General features: G+C 39.0%; 2 protein-coding genes across 2 annotated transcripts in view; one reads left to right on the forward strand and one right to left on the reverse strand.

Annotated features, from left to right (window-relative positions):
- Positions 1 to 4688: 4688 nt before the first annotated feature.
- LOC143735522 (uncharacterized) lies at positions 4689 to 17260 on the forward strand. Its single transcript, XM_077225711.1, has 7 exons — positions 4689 to 4934; positions 5059 to 5114; positions 15667 to 15737; positions 15905 to 16008; positions 16079 to 16168; positions 16385 to 16736; positions 16936 to 17260. The coding sequence occupies exons 1-7, from the start codon at positions 4689 to 4691 to the stop codon at positions 17115 to 17117; spliced, it is 1101 nt and encodes a 366-aa protein (XP_077081826.1). The 3' UTR covers positions 17118 to 17260.
- A 225-nt stretch (positions 17261 to 17485) lies between these two features.
- Positions 17486 to 25587, reverse strand: part of LOC143735414 (insulin receptor-like) — a 50169-nt gene continuing 42067 nt past the window's right edge. The window contains exon 8 of the mRNA XM_077225536.1: positions 17486 to 18285. Coding sequence (XP_077081651.1) covers positions 18009 to 18285 — 277 coding nt within the window. The 3' untranslated portion in view covers positions 17486 to 18008. The remainder of the gene's footprint in view (positions 18286 to 25587) is intronic.

Below are 25587 nucleotides of genomic sequence, written 5' to 3' on the forward strand. Positions count from 1 at the left end.
GCGAAAGGTGGATTTGCAGTTATCATTTTTGTGTCATTATGCTGAATTTAGTGGTAAAATCATTCTCTATATATTGTATTGTTATATATTGCAGTGACAACTCATCAATCAAATATTTACCACTGTATATTCTGTATAATTTGACATTTTTAAATAAACACTGACAAAAAACTATACAAGTTTTAAGTCTAGACGATATGATGATATATATAACATTGATAAGTGATAACCTGGATTTAGACCTGCCTATATTGTATTTATATAAAGCGTTCACAGGCAAATTTGGGTATTTCCCCGGTGTCAAAATCAGGCACATATAAATGTCAGGAAACACGATTCCTGCCTGCATGTCAATATCCATGGATCACTGGATCTTTAGTAAGTTGTAAGGAACACTATATTGAGACCAATCTTTAGTTTAAACTGATAATTGTTTGTTTTACTTGCGTTTTCGCAGTTTCCCCCTATTAAATCCAGTCACGCAGCTGCTCTTCTGCCACTCAGTCCGGCTGAGGGGGCGTGTTCCGGCGGGAAAGTGACGTTAATGCATTCCCTCTATAGGCCTATACTGCTTCCTTCACGTACTGTTTTCGCCTACTATATAGTAGGAAAGTAGGCATATTCGAACGCACTTAAGTCCGAATCTCGCGATAATTAGTAGGCTACGTCACCCAGGTAATTCTCGCCTACTCTTTTGGATTCGTACATACTTTTTCACTCGCCTACGTCTTTTTAAAGTATGCGGTTTCGAACACAGCCTCGATGTAATTTAAGTTCTGTTGCTTTTATATGAAAATGCAACATAATAGGCTCGTTTGAGATGCGCCTTGCCTCGCCTTAATTGTAGGCGAGAGTAGGCGGCTGCAGTGAGAGGAGGAGTGAAAAAAGCGCAGGCAAGACGGACAGATCTCGCTTCTCGCAGTGGATCTGACACCTGTGAGATCAATGATGGATATCGCAGGATTCACGGGATTCACGCTCGTGCACAGTGTTGCTAATAAACTGGATGTAATTTAAGTTATGTTGCTTTTATATGAAAATAAATATAATGAACAAGACACCCAAAGTACTTGTTATTTAATTCCATTCCAAATAAGTGTTTATCAATAATTTTTTCTTTAATACAGACATAGGCTATGTGTTTTTTTTATATATAATAAAATGACATTGCATAACCCATAGAGATCGCACTGTCCGAGAGTTGAATATGCACACATAACAAATACACATAAAACATTATATCCGAGCTTTAAAATCAAACATTTTAAAACAGAACAATACATCACGTTTTTTTAAACCAATCAACATTAAGCTGTGTCGTCAGCAAGTCGTTTCCCATCATGCTTTTGATGAGCGCAGTCGGTGGAGAGCAACTGCGCGCGACTGCAGAATCCGACACGTGCGGCTTGCGCTCGCGAGAGCTTTTTGACACACGTCAGCATGACATCAGAGCAAGGCGGACGGCTCTCGGACACATTTCTAACCGGACTGCATTACGCGCTGATCACCGGTGACCGGTTCTGCGCAGATTTTGCTCATCTCAAACAAGCCTATTCTCACACCCCAACTCGTCACATATGGACGCTTGGCCAGGACCCCTTGGCGTCACTTTTTAACGCACTGGGTATACCTTTGGCGTCATTTTTCAACGTGTAGGGTAGTCCGATAGACTTCTATAGAACTCTGAACCGGAGCCTGTAGCGTTGAAATTTGACGTCTTGGGTAAGCTCACCGCAACCCGTTGTCTGCTGCGAATGGATCGAGACTACAATAAATAATTATTAAAAGGAATAGGATACAATAAATGACCAATGCCAGGGCTAGTATAACGGCGGCCCTCAGATCATCTTTATCTGGCCCTCCAACAGTTTTTTTTTTATGTTTAAACTTTAAAAACCCTCGCAATCTGATATCAAAGTGCCATCTGCGCAAAGTTTAGCGCGTGCACAGGAAACGGCATTCAGCGGTGAGTTTAACAACGCTCAACTGCAGGAGGTTTGTTAATGTTAATATATATATATATATATATATATATATATATATATATATATATATTATGATCACACACTCGCTTATTCTGCATCTGGTCCTCACTCTCACAATTCCTGACAGTTTCACCCTCGAAACTTCTTAAACACACAGTGTCCCTCAGCCACACTCAAACCAACCAAATCAGCACTTCCAAAATAAACAAAGTCACAAATCTTACACACCTCTTTTCTCTCTGCATCACTCACCCTGTTCACTTTAAATAAGGATTTTGGGTGATGCGGTTTACAAATGCGAAACAAGTATCCTAAGCTATACTCACTTTGGTCAAGTAAACAAAAGGACAGCAGAAATAACCAAGACAGAGTGTCCATTTTCATCTAATCGAGTATTAAATCCGTGTGCAGCTTTCCTTTCAGTGAGCGCGACTGCTACTGTCTGTGGCTCGGTGTCTCTGCTTGAAAAGAGGGAGAAAGGGGGAGGGGGGAGGCTACATGCACGTCAGCATCCTGACGCTACACACTTTTACTGTCTGCTGGTGATGACTAAATGAGCCGGACATTCCATTCGCTTCTCAAAGATAGGCTAGGCTTATTTCATGCTTTTGTCTGCTGCAGTTTGTATTTTAGCAAATCCGTTGTTCTGTTTATCCATGAATGACTTTGCCAACACATTGCTTGTGTCATTCGTTGAACATTTCAGTAAGTTGTATGGCCCAGAATTTGTAGTGTACAATATACATGGATTGATTCACTAGTGGAGATGTCAGACTTCATGGTCATTTAGACCTAATATCTGAATTTCCTTTTGAAAATTACTTGCAGAAATTGAAAGAAAAAAAAATGATCAGAAAACCACACAGCAGTAATTCGAAGGCTGTCTGAAATGGATGCCCATACTATAGACTCAAAAAGCAGCAGTGAAGTAGCCTACAACGATTGAAAACACAGACAAAATTCATGCACATGGATGGGCCAGTACCACAGATGTTCGATGGAACTATTGGGCAGTTCAGAGAATTAAGTGGGGATTGTGTGCTCATTAAAATGTCAGAAGGTGATAACTGTATTGACATTAACAATGTTGTTCTGGTACAAAACATCATTTTGTTTAAAGGTAGCACGTTTGTTGTTTTTAGGGAGTATTCAAAGAAAGAAAGCTTGTTTGACTACCCAATAGATTCCTGTGAATAAGGAATTTTTGTTGTTTCAGATCTGTCATTGGAGCTGAAACGTTCTAGCTTAGACAAAATAATGAAAATATACATACATACAGGTCCTTCTCAAAAAATTTGCATATTGTGATAAAGTTAATTATTTTCCATAATGTAATGATAAAAATTAAACTTTCATATATTTTAGATTCATTGCACACCAACTGAAATATTTCAGGTCTTTTATTGTTTTAATACTGATGATTTTGGCATACAGCTCATGAAAACCCAAAATTCCTATCTCAAAAAATTAGCATATCATGAAAAGGGTCTCTAAACGAGCTATTAACCTAATCATCTGAATCAACTAATTAACTCTAAACACCTGCAAAAGATTCCTGAGGCTTTTAAAAACTCCCAGCCTGTTTCATTACTCAAAACCGCAATCATGGGTAAGACTGCCGACCTGACTGCTGTCCAGAAGGCCATCATTGACACCCTCAAGCAAGAGGGTAAGACACAGAAAGAAATTTCTGAACAAATAGGCTGTTCCCAGAGTGCTGTGCATTCCCCAGGTCAAGCCACATTTGAACCAGAAACAGCGGCAGAAGCGCCTGACCTGGGCTACAGAGAAGCAGCACTGGACTGTTGCTCAGTGGTCCAAAGTACTTTTTTCAGATGAAAGCAAATTTTGCATGTCATTCGGAAACCAAGGTGCCAGAGTCTGGAGGAAGACTGGGGAGAAGGAAATGCCAAAATGCTTGAAGTCCAGTGTCAAGTACCCTCAGTCAGTGATGGTCTGGGGTGCCATGTCAGCTGCTGGTGTTGGTCCACTGTGTTTTATCAAGGGCAGGGTCAATGCAGCTAGCTATCAGGAGATTTTGGAGCACTTTATGCTTCCATCTGCTGAAAAGCTTTATGGAGATGAAGATTTCATTTTTCAGCACGACCTGGCACCTGCTCACAGTGCCAAAACCACTGGTAAATGGTTTACTGACCATGGTATTACTGTGCTCAATTGGCCTGCCAACTCTCCTGACCTGAACCCCATAGAGAATCTGTGGGATATTGTGAAGAGAAAGTTGAGAGACGCAAGACCCAACACTCTGGATGAGCTTAAAGGAACACTTCGACTTTTTGGGACTTTAGCTTATTCAACGTATCCCCCAGAGTTAGATAAGTCCATACATACCTTTTTTTTTCTCCGTGCATGCTGTAAGTCTGTTTGACACACCCACCGCTAGCCTAGCTTAGCACAAAGACTGGATGTAAATGGATACTGCTAGCATACTAATCCCAATAAGTGACAAAATAACGCCAACATTTTCCTATTTACATGTTGTGATTTGTATAGTCACAGTGTGTACAAATAACAAGGTAATATGAGACACAGCCACTTTTTAAACGTTTAAATACTGGGAACTATTTTCTCAGAATGCGAAGCACTGCTACTTGGGCGGAGTGATTACCGCAGCACCCGAGAAGCGCCGTTCTGTCAACAAAACCAACGTGACTAACTAGCTAGTAGCGAACGTGATTCGTGATCATGGCTGACTTTGAGGAATTGTCAGAGGATTTTTATTTGGTATCAAACCAAGATCCAGAACCATATCGTTTTGAGCCAGAATACACAGATGAGGAGTTACAAACTTTGGAAGCTGGTAGACAAGATGCCGAACAGACTGAGGTCGAGGAGAGAATCAGAACGAACACGGACTGGTGGTGTAAATGTGGAACATGCCAACCTATGCCGACAGAAACCGAGTGCCTTTGTTGTAGTGAATGGGACCGGGTATTGCCATCGATGTCAAGGCTTGATGACAATGAACATCTTTGCGTCACTAAGTTACCACAGAAGATTTCTCTGCCCTACTACACCCGGCAGTTGTCGATTTTTTTTTTCCTGTTGTGACAAGATCAACTGGAAGAAACACCCCATGCCGAGTGAACATAATGGACAGCTGTCCACCAAGTAAGTGATTTTGTAATAATCATAATGCATAGTTCAATGTAATTGTAGTATAGCCATACCATACAGTTTGTCAATACACGAAATATGCACACATGCCTGCAATAGTAGTGAGCACCCTATTCATGTAATAGTGTCACTAAGGTTACATTACATCTAGCTAATGGCACTGTAACTGTAGGCTAGTCATCTAAAAACATAACGGAACACTTACCGCGGCCGCAGGTGATCCACTTTGTCCTGAATTTACTATCGATGGGATGGCCGCATCCTTCAGCACACGTTTCATGGTCCCTGTGGCATTTTTTCAAAATAGTGGTCCTCAGTGAAATGTTCTGAGCAAACGAAATAGTCCTTGATGATGTCTACAGGTGTGTTTGGATCTATATCCAGAGCAAGTAGCAATTGGTTCATCAGGTAAGCGTTTTTGGTGGGAATTCTATGAAACATCATGGTATTACCTGGTCTCCCCTGTTTATTGTCGCAGCCCTTCACAATACAGCGAAAACCCATGATTGTAAACTTTGCATTTACTAGTAATTGCTGACTCTATTACTCCAACTCTGCGCGAACTCTCTGCTCCTCACCACAGCGCTTCTCGGGTGCTGCGGTAATCACTCCGCCCAAGTAGCAGTGCTTCGCCTTCTGAGAAAATAGTTCCCAGTATTTAAACGTTTAAAAAGTGGCTGTGTCTCATATTACCTTGTTATTTGTACACACTGTGACTATACAAATCACAACATGTAAATAGGAAAACGTTGGCGTTATTTTGTCACTTATTGGTCTTTGTGCTAAGCTAGGCTAGCGGTGGGTGCGTCAAACAGACTTACAGCACGCACGCAGATGAAAAAGGTATGTATGGACTTATCTAACTCTGGGGGAAACATTGAATAAGCTAAAGTCCCAAAAAGTCGAAGTGTTCCTTTAAGGCCGCTATCGAAGCATCCTGGGCCTCCATAACACCTCAGCAGTGCCACAGGCTGATTTCCTCCATTTTTGCAAAAGGATTCCCGACCAAGTATTGAGTGCATAACTGAACATAATTATTTGAAGGTTGACATTTTTTTTTTTGTATTAAAAACACTTCTTTTATTGGTCGGATGAAATATGCTAATTTTTTTAGATAGGAATTTTGGGTTTTCATGAGCTGTATGCCAAAATCATCAGTATTAAAACAATAAAAGACCTGAAATATTTCAGTTGGTGTGCAATGAATCTAAAATATATGAAAGTTTAATTTTTATCATTACATTATGGAAAATAATGAACTTTATCACAATATGCTAATTTTTTGAGAAGGACCTGTATGTGAGGTTGCCGCTTGAGCGGCAGGGCAAGTTTGCTGTTTTCCCCCTTCTACATTTAAGATGAAGTGTGTGTGTGTGTGTGTGTGTGTGTGTGTGTGTGTGTGTGTGTGTGTGTGTGTGTGTGTGTGTGTGTGTGTGTGTGTGTGTGTGTGTGTGTGTGTGTGTGTGTGTGTGTGTGTGTGTGTGTGTGTGTGTGTGTGTGTGTGTGTGTGTGTGTGTGTGTGTTCGTTCTTCTTCTTCTTCCCCAGAATTGTAATAAGAGATGTTGTGCTACGCTTGGACACAATCTACACAGGAAGGTTTGACAGAGTCATTATTGACTTTCTGTATTTGCCTGTGTCTTTTTAAAATAACTTATCCATGTTTGTGTTTTGCTTGCAGAAATCATGTACCACATAGTCACTGAGGAAGTGGAGGTTGTGCTGGCAATCTGGGTGAAAAATGTTGTGTGTGTGTGTGTGTGTGGGAGGCTCCTTACAAGGGTAAAGGAATTCAAAGGGCAACCATGTGTTAGGAGCAATCCCACAAGTCTTTGTCTATATATTAAGTTAAAATTCTGTATACTGCAAGTATGTATAAATCCTTTTTCAATACAATACATTCAGTTAAAAAGTTTAAATGGTAAACAACTTTTTGTTTTGATGTTTGAATTCTGTTTTTCATGGAAAATTATAGTTAAGCACGTCGGAAGCTGCCTCTTGCTGAACAACAGACCGATCTCCAGTGAGAGGCTGAGCCTGACTCCCTGAGGTCACCAAAACGGAAGATAAAGTAAGATTGCGTATATTTTGTAATTCATTAACATAGACCTTTCTAACGAGTCCTTATATTTTTGTGCAGTGTAAAAAATTAACATGCACATTTCTTTTTGAACTGCAAAAATGGAATTTGTCACCTAATAGTGTCTTTACATGAACATACCACCCTTTCTTAATCAAATTTAGTAATCCTTAAAAAATGTCCCCTTTCCTAAAGACGAAACAGGCGCCTAATGGATGAATATGACACTGATGAGGAGGCTACTGCACCCATAAAAAACAATTTGCCACAAGGCCCTAAAATACATCCACTATCCAACAGGATTTGTTCAGCTTCTTATGAGCTACAACCAAGTCCTCAACGACAAAGACAAAACCACCCCTCTGTATGGCACCTAAAGTCTCCAGATGTAACACAGATCACGGAAACTTCAAGACCATCCTTGTTGGATATCAGTTCTGCCTCTGAAAGGCATGAAATAACTCTTGTCTTGGGCCAGCATTACGCCAAGCAATTGACTTGCCTGACTTGCAAGAAATTCTTATGGAGCAGCAGAGGAACATTATAAGGATGGTACAAGATCTCAAAGCAAACTATGTTTCGGGAGATCACAGAGACACAGAACCAAAGTCCAAAACTGTTTCCAATTGAAGACTTAAGGTCATTAACTTCTCTGGAAAGTGATGTTCGATCCTGTCCAGTAACAAGACAAAAATTGTATAACACTGTCAGTAATGCACAGGTGTTATCACAAGTCTGGTTGTAATTACTGTTATAATTAAATGGTGTGTGTGATCAATCTAAAACATGAAACATCTAACAACAACAAAAACTATTTATATTTGTCTAATTTGGAAAATATAATATCGATATTAGAAACAAAAATGCAAAACAATTTGCATTACTTCATAAAATTTAGATTAAACCTGGATTACTTTAATGATGAGGCTGTCAACGGAGGGACAGAAAGCTCTCAGATTTATTCAACCAGATCTTCATTTGTAGATGAAAGAAAGTCTTATGGGTTTGGAATGACAAGGGTGAGTAATTGATGACAGAATTTTCATTTCCGGGTGAAATAACCCTTAAACTGGTCTATCCATGTAGATATCACACCTGAATGTCCCTCAATAAGACCTTGGTTCAGTTTTAGCAGAACTGTCTTTTAAAGGAACCATTCAGCACTTTGCACTTCACAAATTGGGTTTCTCAAAGTAAACAATATTGAGGCCCATAGTATTTATTCCAAATAATAATAATAATAAAAAAATCATAGTTTTTCCTATCCTCTACTCACCACGTCACCCCATCTACCTCCTCCCTCCATTACTTGTCCTTTCTTCCTCTTTTCCATGTTTCTGCTTCTAATACCCTGCGTAGTAAACTAGAACCTGAACTATCATTTTAAATAACTTTGGGTGATTTTTAAAAGTAGTATAAAATACTAACGTGCCTAAGACAGTGTGTGGACATAGGACTATTTTTTGTCCTGCACCTGTGCCTTACTTGGGTTGAGGATGTGCTGTACACTTTTTGTAATTGTCATACCGGGTTAGATGTGGTGTTCTTCATCCATTGCTTGCCTAAAACTGTCATCAGTTCTGTGCCTTGCATTTACATCAGGAAATGTCATTCTGTTCGATTTGTTTGTTTGATGGCACTTGTCACATCCATGCAGTGTGTGACTTCACACCTCTGATGAAGGCTCGGGCTGGAGTATCACACACAACAGAAACAACATTCATAAAGAAACTTTTCTGCTTGAACAGAAACCCAAAATTTTCAGCTCTTCAACCAGATTATGAAGATACTCAGCCGATGAATTTGGCTTATAACTAAGAAGTACCAAAAAACAGTCCAATCAACACTGGTTTCTTAGTGTATCCTTGCAACAAACCAAGAATTGGCCAAAACTGTGTACTAGTACTTTTGAAGAGGGGTAGACCATCAAAATTCAACTATAGTTTAAAGGCATGTCTGGCACAGTAGATCACTTTATCTAGGATTTTCCAAATAGAATTCAGAATCCCCACAATAATGAAACACGCAGCTACACTGCTAATGCTGTAGCTTGTTTTTGTTTTCACCAATGTTCTTCCACCCTTTGGAAGAGAGGGATGATAGACTTTGAAGCTGCTGAGAAGCGCTGACAGAGCCATTAGAGAAATTCCTAATTCAATCTGCCAGTGAACTCCACAAATCTCCATCTCTCTGACTACACTGTTCTCCAAGATCAGGCAGGTCCTCAACAGAAGCTACTGTTTCAATTACAAAAACAAAAACAAAACCATAAGACTTTACTTTAAGATTCACATTTTACTGTAGTAGTACACTAAACTGTGTAAGAGTCTCTGGGAAGTACACAGTAGCTACATGTAAGAGTCGTAAAGAGCAAAGCTTACATTTTCTAAACTAAAAACAAAACCCCACTAAGATAAACAAAGGGAAAAGCACACAAACTTAAACACAAAATACAATGATATATGACAATATGACATAGCAGAAGATACAGATAAGAACTGTATACCAATACCTGATTACAATTGTATAATGCAACAACAAGAGCTTATTGTTACATGAGCGCTAGAAGCCTGTGCTATCAGATAGAGCTTTGCATGATACAAAAAGCTGAAGTAATTTGTAAAATACATCTCACATAATTGGTTAGTCATTATTTAGATGACAAAGTCCACACTTTCTTCAATGGAATGTTGACAAACTGGTCATTCTGAAATGTGTAATTATCCTGCAACGACCAGAGATAGACAACAAAGACAAATATTACCAATTATAATATCAAAATGATGAGCTACTGACATCTGGGATCTAGTCTTTAAAAAGAGTTATGGCCCTAAAAGCAATAGCAAAGATATGTTATTCCTGTTCAAAAATTCTGAATGAATATAAGTGTCCATCAGCATTGACTAAAACAACATTATTATTGACCCAATCAGGGAAAAAAAAGACATGTTTTTGTATTCAGAATATCACAATTATTCAAGGGAGGGGGTGTCTAAACTATAATGAGAAAAGAAACATATGTTCACTGTGCCTGAAATGGTTAATATTCTTCCACTTTTCTTTCCCTGTTCCTGGTAACTGCAGGTTACCACTAAAGTACTACATATTTTACCATGTTTTGTTTTGGAGCGGTCAAGTTACTTGGCTTTTACTGTATTACACCTACAAATGTTTTCTAAATATACTTTTGCAAGATCATCCAAAAGTAACTGCTGAAAATGGTTCAACCAGTCTTTATTAACTATATGGCCCCATGGTATTGTTTATTCCTTTTAATTGTCATATAATCATATTCAAGTTGGATCAAACTTTCCCTCATTTTTGAAACAGAAATTAATCCCCATTGTCTATTGAGAAGCATGAATCATGAGTTCTTTCTTTATATTCAGCAACTAACAAATAACATTTATTAACCTGTACACTCTCCATGGCAACAAAAAGGAATTAGGCCTACTCACCACTAGGGGTGGGGGAAAAAATCGATTCTTAGATGCATCGCGATGCGGACGTGGACGATTCTGAATCGATTCACAAATGTCAAAAAATCGATTTTCCAAAAAAAAAAATTATAATGACGTAATATTGACGGAACGCAAAAGACGGAACTCTGCAGCGCGGAAGTGCAGTGCCCGGACCGTCTGTCTGTGGCGTGTGCACATAACAGAGACGCGATGGCTGAGCGCGAAATCCAAACACCCTCCTCGTTAAAAGCTGGCGTGTGGAAATATTTTGGCTTCCATGAAGTTGAAGGGGGAAAGGAGCTGGACAAGAGCCACAGTAGTTGTAAGCTTTGTAGAATAAAACTAAAATATTTCGGCAACACGACAATCGATCACAGATAATGTTGATTCATTCTCTATTGTTTCCATAATGGTGTAAATCTCACAATATTATGACATCGTTATTTCATTTTAATCAGGGTAAGTGTATGGGGAGCATATTTTGATATTTTAAATGAACTAGCAATTATCACATTTGATATAACAAGTAAAAATGATATTATATGAAATCAAATTATAATAAAATTCGAAGTTAAGAGTACAGTATAATGTACTGTTTTTATTTTTAAAACGTGTGAAAAGTAAAAATTATCATCAAATATTCATCTTTGACCTGTCAAAGTTTCCTACAAGTCTCCACAGCAAGGATGCATAGATTTATGGGCGTGATAAGCAGAAGAAAAATGAGTCTGCACATGCGCATAACCAGTAAGTAGCACATCTCGATGGGTAGCATGAATCGTCAGAACACCTGTTGTTGTTATATTATTAATTTACTACAAGTATGCTGCTAGTTCAGGCACACATTTATTTTCCTGTTGGTTCTTTGCAATGTTAATAAAATATATTGTACGTTAATTCTTTATGGGTCATTACTTTGTACTTTTAAAGCAAAGTATTTATATTCACACACACACACACACAAATATTCAGATAATCGCTTTAGAATCGAATCGCAGGCCTCTGAATCGTAATCGAATCGAATCGTGAGGTGCCTAGAGATTCCCACCCCTACTCACCACTGAACCACATCAACACTAGTCCAGAGGTAAGGTCTTTAGGATATATATATATCCAACAAATTCCACGCTCCATACATTTATATGAAATTATGACGCAACAATTATAATACCCTTGACCAAATGGGAAAAAGTTTTAGCTTTCTCCCTCAACAATGACCTCTGGAAGAAAATCTATGCAATATGGCTACACTGCAATTTTCAACTTTTTGTAATTTATACAAGATTCAACCTTTTTTTAAGTCTGTTTAATGTAATTTAAATTGAAATGACTTAAACATCCAAGTTGATTGTAAATCTCCATCATTCGGTTTAGGCTACTCGGTAACAGCAGACCCAGTCAACAAACCCGCTCGTCATTTCTGTCGCCAACAAAGACATTTTGTTAAACTGGAAATCCAAAACTTGTATATAGCCTATGAGTCACTGGATAATAGGGATGGGAAAAAGCTTTGGACACAAAACATCAGGATTGATGATAACAGCGTCATATTGTGGCAGGTCAAAGTTATAGCAGCCATAAACTCGAGTGCGCGTCTCCTGTTTTATCCATTGAGTTGAGTACAAATAAAAGCCTGACAACGCTAAATGTGTTCCATTTACTCATAATATAATTCACATATTATAGTGTGTCAAACAAGACAAAAATTTGCAGAACTTGTAGCATGTAGCTTTTGTGATCGCATAAAAACAGCTGGGAGCTGTTTGTGCAAAAAAAGCTTATTTGTTTATTTTTTGGTATGTCCTGCCACCTAGCTGTGAAGATTAGTAATATCTTACCCACAATTTAACATTTATTCTGCTTTTCCACAAATTAAAACACCCGTATACATACAATATCACTGTGTAAAAAATGAATAAATAAATAAAACGTTCCTCTCTTCACCAAAACAATACACAAGATACCAGCACTTGTTCTACAAAAAAGTAGCACATCTGTTTATAATGTAGGCCACTTCCTACACATAAAAAAAAATACATAGCTTAAATGAAGTAATAAGGTATTACTGAGCATATATTTTTTACTCAAATATAATTCACTGGTATATGTTTCGAAGACACTTTTTTTTTCAGACACACACAAATTATTCATTATATTTAATGATTAATCCAGCAAACTCACTATCCCAACAAAGGTCTATGAAACTTCTCCCAAAACTAACATCCCAAAAGAAGCTAACCCACTGGCAGAACCCGGTGTCCTGTGACAGGACACATTAAGACTGACAGGAACTTGCAAACTTCGCAAAGAGTTGTGACTCTCACTTAATTCTTTCTAAAAAGGAGAAATAAACCATTTTAATCCTATAAATTCTATATAAAATGTATAAACATGTATCTAATTTTCCCATCTCATGATTTTCCTTTTATGTTTGGCGTATGTATTCATTCTCTCATTTAAACTCTTTTGGGTTAATGTTTCAGACTTGCATACTATGGTTAACCAAAATCATATGTGTGTGTGGCATAAGTCTATAAACTCCAATCTCCATCCCCCATTTGTTAATTTACATTACATTTAGCTAACTTTGTGACACATTAGTATTATAAGAATCTTGAAGATTATTTTGTTATACACCCAATCAAATGACATATTCAAATGCCCAGCAAGAACACAATGGGTCATAAAACCTTTTGATTGGTTTCACACTTTAAAAATCACTGATCACAAGATCACGTCTCTTAGTCCTTCCTGAGACGTCCTGATGTGAAGATGCTGCTGAACTAGAAGTCCCCCAAGGACACCCAAGCTTGTGCCAGGCTGCGGCCTCGTCTTTCCATTCATCAAAGATCCTCTGACTCACACTGGTTTTCTCTCATCAAGACTACATTATAAAAGATCGCCTGGAGCCTCCACAAATTGCATCAGGATTAATCTTACCCCTTAGAAGGGTGTGTTAGAACTAAACTGATGGTTTGCTCAAGGCTGTTGATCTGCTTTAAATACTTCCATGCATGCTAGCATGACAAACTTTGTGTATTTACTAGTTGCCATATCAACGATATAGAGAAAAAATTGTGCCAAAATGCAGAAATTTTTGGAAGATATCACTGAACATTTATTTAACCATAGCAAAAGTCAACACTGAGTTACAATGAGCCCCTATTATAACTGTGCTATTCTATTCTATGAATTATATTGAGAAAACATGAGAAAAAGGTGAATAAAGACTGAGAGTCAATGTTCAGAAATGATTAAGTATTATTATGTTTTGAACTATGTGTGTTCATTGTCAAACTCAAAAATTAGTTTTAATTATAAAAAAAATGCCATTATATGAAAAAAGTTAATAATGGTGTTATATTGAGAAAATATAATATATATTTTTTAATTAGATCAGATAGCATTTTAAGCTGTCATATGGCCATGTAACAATGTATCCCACCTATGGGTCATGTTGTCACATTTCACTTCTATTCTTTCAGGCTATATCAAGAAACACGTATACACTGTGTTAATAAAACAAAACCACATAATAGTACTAGACGTGTGTGAAATTAATGTGGGATCAAATAAATACTCTGAACCCTCAGTAGATTTACACAAACTTATATGTACACCTATGGTAGCAATACCTTTGAGGTACTAGTATTAACTCTTTAGGTACAAATGTGTGCCTTTTGAAAGGGTAGCCTACCGCCCAGTGACAGCTTTGTAAAAAAAAAAAAAGGTTCTGAAAGTGCGCTCAAAACAGTAGAAGTCAAAAACGGACTCAAATTGCTTTCTTAAAGCCGCGACAATAGTGAATCCGAGAAATTCACCATTCAGTTATAATAAAAACTAGTGGTCGACCGATACTGTTTTCCGATGCTGATATCTTAGAGATTAGAAATAAATAATTAATCAATAAATTAATAAAAAAATACTCTCTTTTTGAACTTTTTGATTCTGTACTCATATTCTAGTATTTTTCACAAATAAAGAAAGTGTTTGAAAACAATATGGAAGTAAGGAAGTAAACACTAACCAACAGGGCACTCAGTAGCTTAATCTGGTAAGTTTGTGCGCACGGCACTGGCAATCATATTTTTCAAATAAAGACAAGGTAACACTAATTTTATATAGCACACAGTAAAAATGACATGAATATGACAGTGGGCAACTGAATATAGCATGGTCCACTAACATAACACTGTTTTAACAGAAAACTCTTAAAGGTGGGGTATGTGATTTGGAAAACGACCGGCAGATTTTGAAAATACACAACTCAAATGGTCCTACCTTCTTTCCTCCAACGCTGTCTCTGATTCGCGCGCTGGGGATGGGGGAGGGGGGTGTGGTATTCCACAGATGATTAAATTGTTTAATTTTTATTTTTAAGTGCTTCTAACTCAGTGGCTGTAAGTGGGTTAGGAGGATTTCGAGTGAATTTGAAAAAATGGACAAAAAAGAGAATCACATACCCCATATCCAGAGCACTTTTGCAGTTTGCAATAACATAAAGTTTCACAGACAGGGTTTAGATTAAGCCATGCTTAGACCTTAGTTCAATCGGGGGATTTAAGTAGCTTTTTTAAAAGTGCATTGAAAAAATGGTGCATCTTGAGACCAAACAATGACACTGACTTATTTTAATCAGTGCAAGTTGCTTTCAGTTAAAACATGTCAAACATACATTTTAGTCTGAGACTAGACTTAAGCCGAGGATTAGTGTTTTCTTTATGACAATAGTTGTACCTGTAACTGTCTATAGGTTCTTTGAATGCTGTGGAAACGCCTGAGCCATAATAAGGACAGTTGTGCAAGAGTCCATACAGAGAGAGAAATAATAATAAAAAAAACACACGTCTTGACAGATACACAGTGAGAGTTTCTGAAATATTAAGACGATGATGAAGAATATTGAACTTCGTCTGGAGAGTGAGACCAGTTGGCTTTAGATTTAGTAATCTATAATTATGAAATAACTGCACACTTTAATCATAAGTTGCTCTTCTGTGTGTGAAGTGTCTCTCGGCTGGATGTTTCTGTCACGATGTCTTCTCATCTGTGTGTTCTGATCCTGTTTGTTCTGAGCGGTGAGAAACTCTTAACACTTTTAATCAGCAAATGTGGAGCATTTATTTAAACACTAATGCAATAAAATGCATGTTTTACCTTTTAGAAGTGCATGATTAAACTCCAGGAAATGAGATTATATTATGTCTCTGTCTTATAATAATGTATTAATGTATGTGTTCTTCAGGTGTGTGTGTGTTTGACACTAATACGGATGAAATGAAGTCAGTGACTGAGGGAGATTCTGTTACTCTACACACTGGTTTTACTGAAGTATTGAAAGATGATCAGGTACTGTGGACGTTTGGACCTCGTGAGACTTGCAGCTGAAATATACAATCAGAACATCTATATGTTTTAGAGTGATGAGACATTTGGAGACAGACTCCAGATAGACAGTCTAACTGGATCTCTGACCATCAGAAACATCAGATCTGAACACACTGGACTTTAGGAAGTACAGATTCACAGATTCAGAGGGATCTTCCTCAAGAGATTCAATGTTACTCTTTAAGTAAATCTATAGGTAGAACCATTAATTTTCCAATTAATTTAAACACACATTGTCTTAATATCTTGTAACAATTATTATGGAAAATCTTGATGTGTTTAAAATTATGAACAATCTTTAGAAATGTATTTTATTAGTAATTGGTAGTCCTAAAATAATATATTTGTTCTTGTGTTTCCAGCTCCTCTTCCCATTCCCGTCATCACCGGTAACTCTTCAAACTGTTCATCATCATCATCATCATCATCATCATCATCATCAGGATCATCATCAGAGTCCAGATGTTCACTGGTGTGTTCAGTGTTGAATGTGAGTGATGTGACTCTCTCCTGGTACAAAGGAATCAGTGTATTGTCCAGCATCAGTGTGTGTGATCTCAGCATCAGTCTCTCTCTACCTCTGGATGTGGAATATCAGGATAACAACACTTACAGCTGTGTGATTAACAATACCATCACACACCGGACCACACATCTGGACATCACGCAATTCTGTCACACATGTGCAGGTACTTCAATATATGTACCAGGGTAATTTACAGGCAATGGAGCATGATATAGGAAAATCACATATATTATTTTTTTTAATAAAATGTATATTTATATAATATATTTTACTTCCTTTTTGCTTTTGGTAAGATTATGAGCTTTTATGAGGTATTGACCGCACGCACTAATGGTTGAGTGTTTTTATTTTTCTTCTTTCAGACTCTGTCCAGTGTTGTAGTTTTACTGAAGCTGTGATCCGATTGGTCCTCTCTGTTCTGGTGGGCGTGGCTGCTGTTACTGTATTGGTTGATCATGTCAGATCCATGAAAGTTGAACAGAAAATGAGTAAAAACAGTCTCAGACAGGAAACAGTCAATCACCATCAGTTCCTCATTGAGTAATCCTACATTCTCCCATGTGGTCACTAGATGGCGAGGTTAAACAACCCAATGATACACTGTGAGTAGGTGTTTTTCTCCATGCTTTGCATATCAGTGTCAATTTGCATATTATATCAATTCAATTTAAAATACTTCCATGTACATTAAAGCATTGGTTTGATTTTTTGTGCTGTATTTAGAAATGTATAGTAGGCTAAGCCTTGTGTTGCAAATATCTTTTTCTCTATTAAAGCATATTTTCCTCATTGTGGTTTTCATACATTTTTTTTTAAATAATGCAAAATACAGAAAACAGAATATTTTAGTATTCTGTTTCCAAAATGTTGTAAATCATTTCATATAATGTTTTTTAACTTTTTTTATTTGTGTTTAAAAATAGCCAGTTTACATTAGCCTACAAAACTTAACATTCCAAGTAGAAATGTTCCAAGACACCTTGGTCCAGAATCACCAGACTCACCCTGTTTCTGGGACTATAGTATGTCACAAACGCAGATGCAATGTGAAGTTCAACTATCACTGCAACTAGCATTAGAACATTTGAAGATACAGATTTAAATGCAGCTATAATAACCTACTTGAAACCTGTATCTATACAAAAAGTAAATCTTTAGTAAGACTCAGTTACTAATACTAATATGCAGTTTTTCAACTTGTATATGTATTTATTACAATTTATATATTTATTCACTTATGATTATAATGAAATTTAAATTTCATTATAATTATAATACAATTATAATGATAATTTATTTAAAAATGTATAAATGTATAAAATTAATATGCATTTTTAACCTGTATAATATGTATTGTGTGTGTATATATCTTATTGCTTATTGTTGCTTAAGAACCAAAACAATGAGAAGAAACTGGTCCTGATAAAACACGTCCTCATGTCCCAGACAGTTGCTGTAACGTACGTGTGGCGTTGGTGCGGACGTAGATGATCTTGCTCTTGGCCCCGTGGACCTGGTGCTCGTAAGAGTCGGCGAGTTGGGTTTTGACCATGATGGCGTACTGGGTCCAGGGCTTCAGATGCATGATGAGGTAACCCGGCTCCACCTGGTTGCCCTCGGTGACGCGCTGTGGAGGCTCCACGTCAGCTATCGCCCAACTGTTGGGGCCACAGGCGTCCTGTCCGTCATATTCAGTCACGTTCCTATAAAGACTGAATGGGACAAAAGACCATATATTTTGATGCTTTCATAGATGATGTAATTTATACATACAGCACTTGGAGCTTTTTTAATGAACTAATTACTGTTAAATATAATAATATACAATTATTTCAACATTTGTATTAACTAATTATAATGAAAAATACAAAAATGTTATTAATTTAAGTAATTACATTTTAAGTTTATTAATTGATTATTATTAAATGATTACTTTTATTGAGTATTAAAATAGTTTACAGTCTTTCAATGGTTAAAACAATTTACTCAAGATTAAATATTAAATAATATTACATCTTATATATATATATTTTGTATAATATATAATTATATATTTTACTAAGTAATTATAATTAAAATGTGCTTTAATGCTTTCAAGCTTTAAGCAATTTTAAAAATGTAAAAAAAAAAAAATTATGAATCATAATTAAATATATAATAATGAATTTTATTATCCAATTCTAAAACATTTATTCTGCCCTGCCACGGCAAAATACCTTAACTCGCTAGATTGTGAAACTGAGAAAAATGATTTTAAAGTTTCTAATTTGTCCAGACAAAAGCATTATAGGTAGGACTCCCAAAATTTGACAACTAGTTGCTATAATGAAGAAATGTTTGTATGCAAAAAATCTTAAGCTCAAAATTGACCTTTGACCCTTGTTTGGCAGTTACTGTACTCTGCCTTTGTATCATGTGCCAAAAATAAGGAGTCGTGCAAAGGCAAAAGGCAGTAACTGACATATAATCAATATTTGCTTGCTGTTCCCCATACTTACATCCATTATAAGAACACCTAACCAAGGTCTAGTCATCATGGTATGTGTTTTAAATTATATAGAAGACCTTTGGTTGTTCCTATTTAGTGCTATAATGATCAGGATAGTGCGGCAACACTAATACAGTTAAACAGTATGACAGATAAGTTACTTTGCAGTACAGTATGTACAGTATGAATAAATACAAGAAATATTTTCACAATAAAGCTAATTTAATTATAATTAAATACAAAGGTATATTTATTTAAATGCAAAAGTCTGAATAAAAAGTCTTTTTTTATATATATAAACAAAAATATTATGGATTCTCGATTTGTGATGCGGCTGCCAGCTATAACGCACATATATGCTCTTTTTATGCATTTATTAGAGGTTGAATTCAAATCAAATACTGCCAAACAACTCATACTACTTCTGAATAGGATGTCTACTTTATAAATTGTATGAAAATTATGGAAATACTTGGTTCAGATCACTCAAAGCATATGGAGGCGCCCTTATATGGTCAGTAAGGAAGCGGCTGTCCATCTAGTGACAAAGTTTGTTACTGCGCCCAAATAAAATCTTACTGAAAGCTAATTTTTTTAGATATCAGCCTAAAATTTGGAACATAACTTGTCCATAGGTCTATTACAAAGCATTCTTGAATTACAACCATTTATGTTTGGATAGTGATTTTCATGCGAAAAAAGGGAGGTGGTGACAGTTAAAGGGTTAAGGGCCACGAAACTGCTCAAGATGCACAGTCAACGAACTCGACTTGGATTACTGCTTTTTAATTCTGATATAATAGACAGAGTCAACCGGAAAAAAAATTGGAATTACTTTTACCATTTAGGTTAGCCTACTTTGTACGGACGTCAGCGATAACTATGGATTAAGATCTGACATGAACACCTGCAAGAAGGAAATATGGCTCAAACACGTATGGATTGTTGTGGATACAGCAGAGGACGTGCATTGCTATGGATTATGGATTATGGATCTTCCATGGATTATATCGGATTGTATGGAAAGGTAGGATGCCTGTGTATTTAATAATTGGTTTTCGCCGTTTTATGTGAGAGGCGAGTGTCAGCGTCAACGTTAGCGCTAATTTAGCTAGCTCCGGGCTGTCACTGACATTGGCAGATCTGAACCATCGCCCTGAACGAAAATAACAACATTTATGACAACCTATTAGCTTGCATACCATCTAAGTATGGCTTGCCCTTGTGAAAAAGAAGTGTGCTTAATTGTATTGAAAGCGTACTTTTTGTGTGCTTAAACTCATAAAAGTATACTCAGGGCTGCCAACTTTTGAGTTTAGCTTGGCGTGAGACTTCTCCAACGAGAGGGGGGGGGGGTATTCCGTGAGACTTCTCCAACGGGGGGAGGGCTTGTAGATTGGACCTTGCGTGTATGCTGTCTGCACGCGGAAGGTCTCTCGCTCGCTCAGGTCTCTGACCGCCGTGCGCGCGGTTTGGAGCACAATATCTGTGCTCTAGATTACGGGATATTTTAACTAATTTGCGGGATAACTAGTCGATCGCGAGTGGCTCAACAGGTAGATATATAGATAAACTCATCGTTCAGGCATTTTAAGTTGACACTTAAGCGTGAGAAATCGGGGGTGTGGCGTGAGAGCGTGAGAATTGGGTCAATTGCGTGTGTCTCACGCTCAATGCGTGAGAGTTGCCAGCCCTGAGTATACTTGTTGAAAAGTGTACTTGCAGATAATATAATATAATTAAAATTAAAGACCACTTAAGTGAACTTAAAGGGAATACACTTTAATGACAATATTTATTAACTCACTTAAGTGCACTTTTTACAAATGCACTTTGTAATAATATCTAATTAAGTTTAACTTAAAGTAAGTACGCTATCATCACAATATTTATAAACACACTTAAAGGGTTAGTTCACCCAAAAATGAAAATTAAGTCATTAATTACTCACCCCCATGCTGTACCAACCCCGTAAGACCTTCGTTCATCTTCGGAACACAAATGAAGATATTTTTGATTAAATCTGTGAGGTGGATCACTGCTACATAGGCTGCCTAAGGGAATGAAACTTGACGGCCCAGAAAGTCATTAAAGAACATGTTTAAATATTCCATGTGCCTACAGTGGCTCAAATATAAGTTTATCAAGAGACAAGCCTATGTAGCAGTGATCCACCTCTCAGATTTAATCAAAAATATCTTCATTTGTGTTCCGAAGATGAACGAAGGTCTTACGGGGTTGGTACAGCATGGGGGTGAGTAATTAATGACTTAATTTTCATTTTTGGGTGAACTAACCCTTTAAGTGCACTTTTAAAAATGCACTTTGTAATAATATGTAATTAAGTTTAACTTAAAGTAAGTACACTTTCATGACAATATTTCTAAACACACTTAAGTGTACTTTTTAAAAATGCACTTTGTAATAATGTCTAATTAAGTTTTACTTAAAGAAAGTACATTTTCATGATCATATTTCTAAACACACTTAAGTGCACTTTTTACAAATGCACTTTGTAATAATATCTAATTAAGCTTAACTTAAAGTAAGTACACTTTCATCACAATATTTCTAAACACACTTAAGTGCATGTTTTAAAAAAACACTTTTTAATTGTCTACTTAAGTTTTACTTAAACATACATTTTAAATAATTATGATTTTATAGTGTTTTAAAGTTATTAAAGTTATAAGTTATTAATTGAAATTTATTTTGATGTATTGACTAATATACTAAATAAAATAATAGTTTTAATGGAAAACATGGAAAGTAATTCACTTTAATTTCAACTCAAGTGTGTTGTCCAAAAATAATTTGTTCATGTATTTTAAATGTGTTTAGTCTATAATATATACTGTGTGCATGAATGCACTTGGAATGTATTTTTCCAATAAATTTGCAATACAGTATAATCCAGGACAACTTATTGTTGACATTTTTGTCAGTTTTCTACATAATATTTGACAATAAAATGTAATTTATGAGAGGAGTCTTAGCATAACAGTAACGTTGTCACGGGTTATGGTGCAGGATGAAGGAGAGGCTGACACAAAGACTCCAATTCAAACATTTACTTATATAATCAAAACTCAGGTACAGAATGACGGTCATAGGGAAACACTCAAGCATCACACCATGTAACATAGACGAGAACCGACCAGGAATGAGGGAGAACGTCCTGGTTGCGTATGCAACCCACCGTTCCCTGAAGGAGGGAACGGAGGACGTAGTCGACGCGACTGAAATGGGATCACGCTAGGCAGCCTATCATCTTCGAGTACTATTGAACGAGCCAATGTAATTGGCGTGCGTGATTCGCATCACACACTCCGCCCCCGCGGCGCGGGTATAAATACGGAAGTGGATGCACGCACTAGTTGCTTTTCGCTGAGGAGCCGAGAGTAACCCGGGGTCAGCGGTGGTCCAGCGGTAGTGGCAAGGGGACTACGTCCTCCGTTCCCTCCTTCAGGGAACGGTGGGTTGCATACGCAACCAGGACGTTCCCTTTCAGTCGATAACGTCGGACGTAGTCGACGCGACTGAAATGGGATCAACCATTGAACACGCCACTAACGCTGCCACCTTCCAGTGCCTAAACCAAAGCCTCCTGATGCCCCCGCAAACTTAAGGCGGGGAAGGACAGGGCTTAGGCCAGGGAAGTCACTGCTGTTCCTACAGGACCACTGGGAAAGCGTTCCCCGTACGTTGGAAGGAAGGGACGCTGCGGAAGCCACATCCAACCCAGAGGGAGGTAATGTGGAGAATACACATATGAACTGGGCGGAAACCGGGCAGTCTAACATATGGAATGTCACTGGGGTGGCTCCAGCCTAAGACGGGGGGAGACACACCGGACAGTGACGGCAGAGAGACTCTGCCGAGGGAAGACACGGGCTCACCGCAGGGAGCCGTATCGTGGAAGAATACACATATGGGGTCACCGAAGGGACCGCAACATATGGACCCAGCCTAACACAGGTTCCACACTGCTTACGAGTGGTAGGCCTAACACCAGACGTTCCGCACGTCCGACGTCGGAGGGGTGTGGAGGAACTCAACAGGGTTCAATTTTAAGGGAACTCAACTGGAGTAGAAAGGCGCACGTATCCAGTCCATAGGAGGGGAATGGCGCAGCAAGCCGACACTTGAACCGGGCTCACGGTGAAACTGGCTTCATGAGAAGGGAGCCCACGGGAAGCAGCGGTTCAACCAGGTGTCGTCCAGCCCCCAACTCTAGAATCTGTTTAGCAAAGTATATCGTCAACGCCCAGGCGGAGCACTTTACACTCATCATAGAGGAGCTCAACACCTAAGTGGACATGTTGCATCTCGGATCTTTGCCGAAATGAAGGCAAGCACTAAGTGCAACTTTGCATGGAAACAGCCTTCCCTCTCTGCTGAATTCCAACAGATATTTGAAGAGCTGGTCTGAGGTCTATGACTTGCATTCTGTACACGTCCAAGCGAACGGACAGAGAAGCCAGGGCTGGATCTGCCTCCTCCAGGGCAGCGCTTGCAGGCTCACCACCTGCTCCTATTACGGGACAGGTAGGAACCTTGGGCACAATCCGAGCCGGGGTCTCAGCTTGTGAGAGTTAGCCGGCCCAGACTCCAGGCACAATACGTTGACCGAAAGCGAGCAAGTCCCTACCCTCTAGTAGAGACCACGCGAGCAGGAGAACTGATATAACAGAATTTTTAACTCACTACCTGCAGTGGCTCAGGGGCGGTCTCTGCAGTGCATCGCACCAGGGACAAGGCCCAAGAGGATAAAGAGGGACACAAGGATTTACAAGACCTTGCTCCTCAGGAACCTGACGACCAGAACGTGCATAGGGGCAACTATGAAGACCTGTTCCTCTCCTGACATGGCACGTAGGTGCAAGTGACGGGCGCAAAAGACAGGAGCATTGCTCAACACAACATGTGAAGATCACTGGGCTTCAGGAGCATTTTCTGCTCAGCACTTGGGTGTGATAAACTCACCGAGCTTCAGGAGCATTTCTGCTCAACACTTGAGTACGAAGAACCTCACTGAGCGACAGGAGCATTTCTGCTCAGCACTTGAGTGTGACAAGTTCACTGAACTTCAGGAGCATTCCTGCTCAACACCTGAGTGTGATAAACTCACTGAGTTTCAGGAGCATTTCTGCTCAACACTTGAGTGCGAAGAATTTCACTGAACGACAGGAGCATTTCTGCTCAGCACTTGAGTGTGACAAGTTCACTGAGCTTCAGGAGCATTACTGCTCAACACCTGAGTGTGATAAACTCACTGAGCTTCAGGAGCATTTCTGCTCAACACTTGAGTGCGAGGAACTTCACTGAGCACCAGGAGCATTTCTGCTCAACATGAAGAGTGATGATTTCACTGACTTGCAGGCGCAAGGCGACCATGAGTCGCAGTCACTTTTAGAAGGCTCACTGGGGCTAAACGCATTTCTGCGGGCCCCTGGGGCAGCTGAGTCCCAGTGTTTGTCCAAGGGTAGTCCGCTCGGTTTACCCAAACACTGGCGGAAAAATAAAACCGGGGGGGCAACTGAGCGGCCCCGGAATGGTCATGACCCAGCCGGACCCAGGGGATGGAGTATCCACTTGCCCTGGCTATAACTGTCGTGAGGCTCGATGGCGGCACGATTGAGTAAGCGGGAGGAGTGGAACAAGGCGCCCTCAGAAGCGTCTGACTCCAAGGAGGAGGTGACGGGTGAGTTTGTGACATGCAGGGGAAGCTTGCGCCACGGTCGCAATGTCTAACAACTCGAGGCACGAATGCCCGTGTAGTCGGGGGTCGCCCAGGCCCCCGTTAAAACACGCCCTTTGTACATGGCCCCTCTGTTGAAGAGGGTTTGGCAGCAGACCGGGATGAACTATAGTCACACAGGGTGAGCTGCTCTGCCACGGTCACCTCGGGACTCGATCGTGAAGCTAGCGCTGAAGCGGTCACATATGGAGGGAGCCAAAGGCTGCGACTACCATATACCCCAGGAGCCTCTGAAAGTTCTTTCAGTGGGACCCTTTCTCACTTCAACACCAGCTGAACACATTCTCATTGGAGAGACATGTTGGACCGAGTACCTCTCCAAAACTAGAAAAGAGATACTCAGCCTGTGGGCGAGATTACTCTCTTCCAGTTTGACCTGAAGACCCAACGGGCTCTGGAGCACTCGAGGGGAAGGACACTGTACTGATACTCCACCCTTAGACGCAACACACAGGATGGCCTGCGGTGCGGGAGGTAGAGATCTGAAGCACATGTCTTTCAGGTCAAAGCTGCAGACCAATCTTGGGCCAAGATGGTCACGACCCACCACCTAGTAGCACGAAGAACGAGTTTACAACTGGCCTTCGTACCGGCTGGAGGAGCGGCTATATCAAATCCTTCACCAGCAGGATAAGATAAGCACGCACAAGTCAGGAGCACTGCTCAACACTCGGTGTGATGAATATCACTGAATTTTCAGGAGCACGTCTGCTCAACACCTAATGTGATGACTATCACTGACTTGAGCGGGGTAGCCGAGCCTGA

Source organism: Siphateles boraxobius, unplaced genomic scaffold (assembly GCF_051911475.1).
Source record: "Siphateles boraxobius isolate OS27281-9 unplaced genomic scaffold, OSU_SipBor_1 13, whole genome shotgun sequence".
Classification (NCBI taxonomy): domain Eukaryota; kingdom Metazoa; phylum Chordata; class Actinopteri; order Cypriniformes; family Leuciscidae; genus Siphateles; species Siphateles boraxobius.

Coding starts and splice junctions, on each gene's coding strand:
- LOC143735522 (XM_077225711.1), top strand. CDS start 4,689: ATGGCTGACTTTGAGGAATTGTCAGAGGATTTTTATTTGGTATCAAAC. Junction 5,115..15,666: donor AATGGACAGCTGTCCACCAA/GTAAGTGATTTT, acceptor CTGTGTGTGAAG/TGTCTCTCGGCTGGATGTTT. Junction 15,738..15,904: donor GATCCTGTTTGTTCTGAGCG/GTGAGAAACTCT, acceptor TGTGTTCTTCAG/GTGTGTGTGTGTTTGACACT.